This window comes from Lactuca virosa, chromosome 2 (genome assembly GCF_052849685.1).
Source record: "Lactuca virosa cultivar CGN04683 chromosome 2, Lactuca_virosa_CGN04683_v6, whole genome shotgun sequence".
In the NCBI taxonomy this organism is placed as follows: Eukaryota; Viridiplantae; Streptophyta; class Magnoliopsida; order Asterales; family Asteraceae; genus Lactuca; species Lactuca virosa.
This window is the reverse complement of record NC_136427.1, coordinates 283,925,558-283,934,625: the sequence shown is the minus strand read 5'-3', so window position 1 is coordinate 283,934,625 and position 9,068 is coordinate 283,925,558. Positions and strand designations below refer to the sequence as shown.

General features: G+C 37.0%; 1 protein-coding gene across 1 annotated transcript; it reads left to right on the top strand.

Annotated features, from left to right (window-relative positions):
* The first annotated feature begins 6,288 nt into the window (after window positions 1-6,288).
* On the top strand, window positions 6,289-8,580 carry LOC145161266 (ribulose bisphosphate carboxylase/oxygenase activase, chloroplastic-like). The gene is made up of 6 exons (XM_079080768.1): window positions 6,289-6,443; window positions 6,566-6,894; window positions 6,998-7,189; window positions 7,346-7,818; window positions 7,919-8,200; window positions 8,315-8,580. Exons 1-6 carry the CDS (start codon window positions 6,396-6,398, stop codon window positions 8,326-8,328), a joined length of 1,338 nt encoding a protein of 445 aa, XP_078936894.1. The 5' UTR covers window positions 6,289-6,395; the 3' UTR covers window positions 8,329-8,580.
* Window positions 8,581-9,068: the final 488 nt, after the last annotated feature.

Sequence of the window (9,068 nt, the reverse complement as noted above, 5' to 3'; positions counted from 1 at the left end):
AATCCGAGCCAACTCAACTGAGTATGTCGAACGTACTCAGCTTGTATGCTTAGCATACTCGAGTCTTCACCAGAAACGGGGTCATTGACCTCATACGCACAACATACCTGAGGTACGCCCAACGTACGCAACTGGCTCCTATCCCTTATATTAAGAGCTTAGTTCCTTAAGTTCTTTCGTCCAAAATCTAGATCTAGCCTCAAGTGATTTCCTTAACCATAAAGCTTCCAACTTTATGGTCTTGCATGGCGATCAAGTGATCAATACCAAAAACCCTAACTTCTTAACTCATTAAGATATCCTAGCTCATGCATGGAAGGAAACTAAGGCCCAAGATTACATTTTTATGCTTCTAAACACTCCAAAACTTCTGAAAGGACAGATTATATAAATTAGAGTAGCCTATACTCATAATACCAAGCTTATGGGACCAAAAGAATACAAATCCATGGCTAAACAAGATCTAAGTAACACTTCATCAAGATCAAAGCTTTTTACCTCCAAATGGTGTCAAATGATGATATGATTCTGGATCCAAAGTGCTCTACTCTTCTAATATGGTTTTCTCTTCCTTTTTCCTCCTTCAAGAACACAAAAATGCACACACAAAGTTAAGATTGCTTCACTCAAGAGATTAGGGTTTGAAAGGGTCGAAATGGGGTTGTAGGCTGATGAAAGAAATGTTAATGGGGCTATAATGGTGTTTAAATAGTGCACAAACCCTAGATATTATGGTTTTGGGTCCAGAACACATACGCCCAACGTACGTAGGGATGGCAAAAAGACCCGAACCCGACGGGAAAACCCGATTCCCGAAGATTTCGGGGCGGGTCGGGGCGAGCTTATCGGGTTTCGGGTCATTATCGAGTATTTTTTCGGGTTCGGGTCAGGGAGTGGGGATGCCTGCCCCGACCTGCCCCGCCCCGAATATATATATATATATATATATATATATATATATATATATATATATATATATATATATATATATATATATATATATATACATTTCAGCCCTTCAAACCTCTAACCCTAAAATCACGCATCCTTTTCTCTTCCATTCCAATTTCCAGTCGACAACAAAAATTGACATAATCAAATTTTCATCTGTATTCTCTTCTCTCGATCGGAAAAGAAGTGGAGTTGTCGATCCCTCAGAAGTATCATATGCCTTGTTCGTGGCAGGCAGGACCGTAGGAACCAGAAATAGCAAGCAACGAGCCATCGAACTGCAATCTGAATCGAGTTCTGATCGATGCTAGCCATCTACCTCGTTCGTTTTCATCTGTTCACCACCAGCGACAACGACCCGTTGATTCTAGTTCTAATCTAGTCGACAACCATCCAGGTAAGATTACGTTTTCTTTTTGCTGATTCGATGTAGCATAACTGTTCTGAATCTGTTCTCATGCTCGTATCTATTCGAATTTCAGTTGATTTGAGTTATGATTTCTGATTAATTTGATTTAATTTGAGTTATGATCTAGTTGATGCTGTCCCAGTTTTGATGAATTTGATTCAACTCGTCTATTTTCTTTCCTGTTATAGGCATAGCATAGCTTCGATGTTGTCCCAGTTTTGGGCATCAGATGACACACCTGTGAAGCTGTTAAGGGTATTATAAACTTAACATTTGACAAAATGTTATCTACTGTTCTTAAAGTCACTTCAAACAATAGTGTTGGTGGTATGGATTGAAAAGGTTTTGCTTCTTACTTTTGCCAAACATCACAACTATACTTTCTTCCGTTCCCTCCTTCTCTCCAAACCTTATCCACAACCATCTCCACCTTCTACTGTCATTGTCAGCATCTCCTCGATCAGCCACCTACTCTGGAGATCGAATCCACCAAATGTTGTTGGTTCTTCTTCAACAATTCATCATTGATCTTTATCTCCCGAGTTATTAAAAACATATTCGGATCTGGATAAAGATGAAAAAGATCAGGAAAATGTTGCTTACGTTTGGAGAATCCCTTTTTAGATTGATTTAGTTGACTTTTATGCAGATCCCTTCATCACATATATAAAATTATACTTTCATGCCTTCAAATAATGCTTTTATGTGAAATATATGTTCGAAATTTATTTGATGTATATGTAACATTTTTCTTGATATGTGTTTACAAGTAATTATTTTCCATAATATTTGTTTGATTACACTTGCTATAGTATTTATTTGTAAAAGTGGCAAGTGTGTTTTGTTTAAAAAGTAACATTTGATAAGTTGAAATACTTGAACTAGATAATGATACTTGATCATCTGCAGTGTTTGTTGACTTATATTGACATAAATAGGAAAGTTGGTGGAAATAGCAACACACTTTACTCTCGTTAAAGATATGGTTGTATTTGATTCACACCTTTCAAACTGTTGTATTTGATTTATGTTATGCTGAATTGAATTTTGTTTTCTGATGATTCTGAGTTCTCATTTTGTGAAGAATCTGATTTCGAATTTGAGCTGATTTGAACTTAACAAACTATTGTATCTGATTTCTGATATTACATTGGTTGTTATTTCTCAGCGGATATGAATTCAAACAGTCAAATTCATGCTCCAACTGAAAGTAGTCAAGAGTTTCATGTTATAATCAAGTAAATACTGATTTTGTGGATCAACAAGGTGGGATGTAGAAGAGGTTGCTTGATTTTGAGTTTGATTTTGTGGATCAACACGGTGGGATGTAAAAGAGGTTGCTTGATTTTCAGTTTGTTTTAATGTTTAAATGTAATGTACTATTGCGATGAATTTAGTTTTTCATATTTGGTTCAATTATGTTAAGAACTTATTTGGTATTTTAAGCCTTTGTAAGGTTTTAATTTCTTATTGTTCTATTGTAGTTTTTTTCCATTTTTTGGGTTTCGGGTTCTAGTTTTCGGGTCTATATCGGGTTTTGGGTTCAGGTTCGGGACACACCGATAAGAAACCCGTCGGGTATCGGGTCGGTGTCGGGGCCAAATTTAACTATCGGGTTCGGGGATGGGATATGCTGACCCGCCTCGAACCCGCCCCATTTCCATTCCTAAACGTACGCTTTGGGTATGCCCATCGTACGCAAGGAATCTCCAAAAATTACAAAAATGCCATTAGGACCAATTTGCAAACAATTCTCATACCAATGGCATAAATGGAATACTTGGAAATCAAGATGTTACACATAGAATCTATTGAAATAATTTTTTCCATTTGGCATGTGGTTAGCTTCTATCCTGACAGAAGAACCATGATTTGATCTTCTAGTTTCTGCACTATATGACCAAAGTTTGGCATAGTGTTCAACAAGATTTCCTTTAACCAATTCCAATGCATATTTTTAGCCATCCTACGTTGCCCAAGGCTAACTTGTATACCGAACTTCTTTATTACAACAACTCTAAGTTTTCTTACACTCATCTTTTGTCTGGCTAAGATTTGCTTTGTGTATTGAATCCCTATCCATGCATATATAACAAGTGATCCCAACTTCAAGTTTCTGACACAATTATGATCACTCTTCAAAGATTTTATCTGGAAAGTCTCTTTATTAGTCATCCAAGATGACCATAACCTAATGCTGCAATGATCCTTGCAACACTTCACCAATAATCTTTTCCCGTCTTTTTTTTTTCAAAGAAAAGTTGATACCTATTGGGGATGAAAGTGGTTCCAAACCCGACCCGGATGGACCTGGACCTGGAAAACCCGAAAATCGGTTAACAAGATTTTTTAGGATCGGAAACCGGACCGGTATATAGGAACCGATTCTGGGTAAGGTACCGAGTAAAGTGGGTCTAGAACCAGAAAACCTGAAAACATCAAAGTGGGCCAGGTAGAACTAGGTAAAGTGGGTCTAGAACTGGAAAACACGGGAAAACCGAAATTATCTGGTAATTACTTAGTGGGTTGAACTTTGAAAATTTCCAGTTTTGTATCCTGACTTCAGGGGACTTTAAGTCATCGAATATTAAACCAAAAATAACAAAATTATAGTCTAAAATCATGTAAAAACTTTATTTTACATGCTGTAAAAACCGCATGTTAATCCGACTTAAAACGAATTAGATATACATGTTCTAAAATTTTCACAGAATACAAAAAAAATGTTGAAAATTTGAAAATTTCTAGCTTTGATATCCCGACTTTGGGGGACTGTAATCCAATGAATATGAAACCAAAAATGAGAAAAATATTGTCTAAAATCATGTACAAACTCTAAACTATACGTTAGAAAAAATCGCATGATAATCCGACTTCAAACGAGTTCGATATGCATGTTTTAAAATTTTCATATAATACAAAAAAGCTAAAAAACATAAAATTTCTAGCTTTGATATCCCGATTTTGGGGGTATTTAAGTCAATGACTATGACACCCAAAATGACAAAATTATATTCTAAAATCATGTACAAACTCAAAACTACACGTTAGAAAAAACCGCATGATAATCCAACTTCAAACAATTAGATATGCATGTTTTAAAACTTTTACAGAATACAAAAAAGCTGAAAAACATAAAATTTCTAATTTTGATATCCCGACTTGGGGGGGGGGGGGGCTGTAAGTCAATCAATATTAAACCAAAAATGTCAAAACAATAGTATAAAATTATGTAAAAAACTAAACTACACTTTGGAAAAACCACATAACAATCTGACTTCAAACGAATGAGATATCTATGCTTTAATTTTTTTACAAAAACCAGTTTCGGTCCTTCAAATCGGTTTCGGTTCCTAACACCGGATTCGGTTCTTAAACTCAGTTTACCTGGACCCGAAGGACCTAAACCTGGATTACCCGAAACTAGGATAAAGTCATTCTTTAAACACGAAACTCAGAATGTTCTACATATACATGTTCTAACGGTTCCAGTCTAGTTTTCCGGTTTTAAATCTCATCCTTATTCCCTACCCATTGGCAACAATATAGTTTCATAACATGGTTTTAAACTGCCATGGGTCATTAAATCTCATACCAATACTGGTTTTTTGCTTCTTCCAGTGTAAGGATTCATTGAATATGGAATATATCTTAGCATAAGGGTCGTTCTCACCCTTATCACCTTTAGTGGTGTGCAAGTCATCCTCTCCATATGTGGCATATAGTTTACTTAAAAATTCATCATTTGATGTTATGTTCTTAACTACAGTTTCACTAGTAAAATCAACACTAACATCCATCAAATTATCTAGTTCATCCTCACTATCCCTACCCATGATGCAAGAATCACGATAATCTTCTTAATTGATCTGACCAAACCATTGTTCTATTTCAACACCATAATGGTCCACATATACATAAATTTTACCATATGTTCCATAAGCATCAAATATGAAAGATGCATAGTGAACATCGTTTGCAATAGGGCGAATTCCTTCCGGTAATGTTTTGTCTGACTCGTAATAATAAACTTTCTTGAACTCTTCTTGCATGTAACATTCAAGACGCGTCACAAACTTAGAGTAAGTGAGACGAGCAAAATCATTATCATCTATTGTATACGTAAAATCATTAGCATAAGAGAAGTGATGACGAAAAAATACTGGTACTCCGTTATAATTGAGTTCCACTATGCAATAGAGTCCAAAAGGATTTGGAATCGACATGTCTGCATCTATGGTGCAAGAAAACCTTGCTTTTTGTTATGCCTCAATGTTTAGTTTTGTGGATCGAAATGAAGGAAGAAAGTTTACAGGTTAATGGCACGATGTATAATAGGTCTTTTAAGAGGATGTTGATTTAATGATGTGCTCGACAAAAATAAATATTAATACGTTAAATATCCATGTCATTTGTGGAAACCGGATGACTGCTTCAAATTTCTCCTAATGACTTAATTGACATGAAATAAAACTTAAGTAACCTATAGCGCAAAAAGAAAAAAATAAATATTAAGAATCTAATCGGACCACAAAACACATGTTAATCGGCTATAGTGTTATTTCCCATTGGTTTATTATGTTGCAATCTATGTTTGTACCTCGTTATCCAACTATCGCTACTACTCTAAAATTATTAAGAGTATACTTTGAATTCTATCACACAATACATAAAACGAAGGCCTATAATTTTTTTTTATTTTATTTATATTTTTCTTTTTAACTTTATATGGATAGAATGAAATTGTTAAAATATTAAATGAGGCCAAAGATATTGAGTGGTGTTAGAAAGATTGAAGGTTAACCTCAAAAAGCCCGTCTTCCCATCCAAGTCTATGGCCTTCAAACCAACATGCAATATTTGGATGCCACGTGGCACGGTACGATATCTTGATTATGTGGCCGTTAAGCTTTCAATAGCCAATCCTCAGCCTCCTTACAATTCTTGGTCACTCGTTACTACTATAATAACTCACAAAACCTTCCTCCCAACTCATTCTCACTTCCACTTCCACACTTATCTTCGTCGGAGATCCATGGCCACCGCCGTAACAACCTTCGGAGTCGCCGTCAACAGAGCCCCGGTATATATATACTCCTTTACTCACTTTCATATATGATCACTTAATTCTTTTAAAATGGTAGATCTTTCTTGATCTTCAAAAGGGTCATTAACTAAAATCTGCGATTGTTATGATGATTACAGTTGAGCTTGAATGGAAGCAGTGGTGTTGCTGCAGTCCCGAGCTCGACCTTTTTAGGTAGCAGCTTGAAGAAGATAGTGAACTCAAGACTCGCCGCCAACAGCAACAAGTTTGCGTCATTCAAAATCTTGGCAGCTGAGAAAGAGATCGAGGAAACCCAACAGACAGACAAAGACAGATGGAAGGGTCTCGCATACGATATCTCCGATGATCAACAAGACATCACCAGAGGTAAAGGGATGGTTGACCCTCTGTTCCAAGCCCCACAAGACACCGGAACCCATTTCGCCGTCATGAGTTCATATGAGTACATCAGCACTGGGCTTCGCACGTACGTAATCACCTCCATATCCCTTCAGCCATCTATGAATTTGATTGGGTTCACATGCAATTGGATTGAATCTTGATTATGAAATTTATATGTATATATATAGATATAACTTGGATAACAACATGGGTGGATTCTACATCGCGCCTGCTTTCATGGACAAGCTTGTTGTTCACATCACCAAGAACTTCATGACTTTGCCCAACATCAAGGTCCCTCTCATTCTTGGAGTCTGGGGAGGAAAAGGTCAGGGAAAATCTTTCCAATGTGAACTTGTCTTTGCCAAGATGGGAATCACGTAAGTTTAATTAATCTGTTTCAAGAAACCTTGACTAATTTCTTGGTTAGGAATCATCGTCATACTCTTGCTATATATGTACATAATAATCAAGGAATTAATGTCATCGGTTTTGAAGCTAGTAGTGATGTGATGGGTGTGTTTTGGGTTTGGCAGACCTATCATGATGAGTGCCGGAGAATTGGAAAGTGGGAACGCCGGAGAGCCGGCAAAGTTAATCAGACAACGTTACCGTGAGGCGGCGGACATCATCAAGAAGGGGAAAATGTGTTGCCTGTTCATCAACGATCTGGATGCAGGTGCAGGTAGAATGGGTGGAACAACACAGTACACAGTGAACAACCAGATGGTGAACGCCACCCTCATGAACATTGCTGATAACCCCACCAACGTACAACTCCCCGGAATGTACAACAAGGAGGATAACCCCCGTGTCCCCATCATCGTCACCGGAAACGACTTCTCAACACTGTATGCTCCGCTCATCCGTGACGGTCGTATGGAAAAATTCTACTGGGCTCCGACTAGAGAAGACCGAATTGGTGTCTGTATTGGTATCTTCCGTACTGACAATATCTCCGATGAGGCCATTGTCAAACTTGTCGATACTTTCCCTGGTCAATCCATCGGTAAGGAAAATGATGTTGTATTCTAGTCAATACTCAATACTCAATACTAATTGGGTATACTAACATATCTTAATTCTTTTTATTATTCATGATGAATTAGATTTCTTTGGGGCGTTGAGGGCAAGAGTGTACGATGATGAAGTGAGGAAGTGGATCGGAGATGTTGGAGTTGAAACCATTGGAAAGAAGCTTGTGAACTCGAGGGAAGGACCCCCGACATTCGAGCAACCAAAGATGACAATCGAGAAGCTCTTGGAGTATGGAAACATGCTTGTCCAAGAACAAGAAAATGTCAAGAGAGTTCAATTGGCAGAGACCTACTTGGCATCTGCGGCTCTGGGAGATGCTAACAAGGACGCCATCGATCGTGGATCATTCTTTGGTCAGCCTTAGCCACTTCATGACTTCAATATTCAATAAAATAACTTGGAATTTATCAAAATTATTTCAAAAAAAATCTTGGGATTTCTAAATAAATATAACTTATTTGGTGCAGGCAAAAAGGAATAGAAAGCGGTATTCGAGTGTGCGAAGGTTGCACTGATTATCGATGGTTGGTGGAAACGCTATGATGATTGATTGATGAAGGCAGTATTTATATATATTTTAAGGCCTTTTTAAGGGAAGGAAGGTGTTTATTTTTGTTTCTAAGGATGTGAGATGTCAAATATTATGTGTTTTACATCTATTTCCATGGATTTTTTTTTTACCGTCATTGTGTAAATTTTGTTTGTTGGTAGAAAGTAAGTTCCTTGGGTTTCATTTGAGTTTCATGAAATTCACAAATTTTAACAATCGACGCTCGGGATAAAATGTGTAAGATAATCTAAGGCAGCCCAAACAGATCTAGAAACCAGGCTTGGGTTCAAAGCCCAACACTTAAAGAGGTTTTATTAATTATATTTATAGCCTATAGGTAGGGGTGTAAAAAAACTCAAACCCGACCCGACCCAAACCCGAATAAGGTAATTAGGTTCGGGTTTAAAAGGGTCAAAATTTCTAATCGGGTTAACCCGACAAACTTGAATTGAAGTTAGGATCGGGTTTAGGGTTGATTTAAAAAAAAAAAAAAAGCGGGTTTCGGGTCAACCCGAATAATCCGTTTAACTAACAGTTTGTACAGTACAACCCTTTGTAGCTATTGTTATTCTTCAACTTTATTTCTCTTCGTTTAAATGTTAAATCATATCATAAAGACAAAACCCTTCATTTTTTTCTCATCCTGGTACGACTGGTTATCATAAGTAACA

Excerpts from the sequence above, each read along its gene's own strand:
- LOC145161266 (XM_079080768.1), top strand. The coding sequence starts at position 6,396 with ATGGCCACCGCCGTAACAACCTTCGGAGTCGCCGTCAACAGAGCCCCG. Across the intron at positions 6,895-6,997 it reads ATCAGCACTGGGCTTCGCAC|ATATAACTTGGATAACAACA; the intron begins GTACGTAATCAC and ends GTATATATATAG. Across the intron at positions 7,819-7,918 it reads TTTCCCTGGTCAATCCATCG|ATTTCTTTGGGGCGTTGAGG; the intron begins GTAAGGAAAATG and ends ATGATGAATTAG.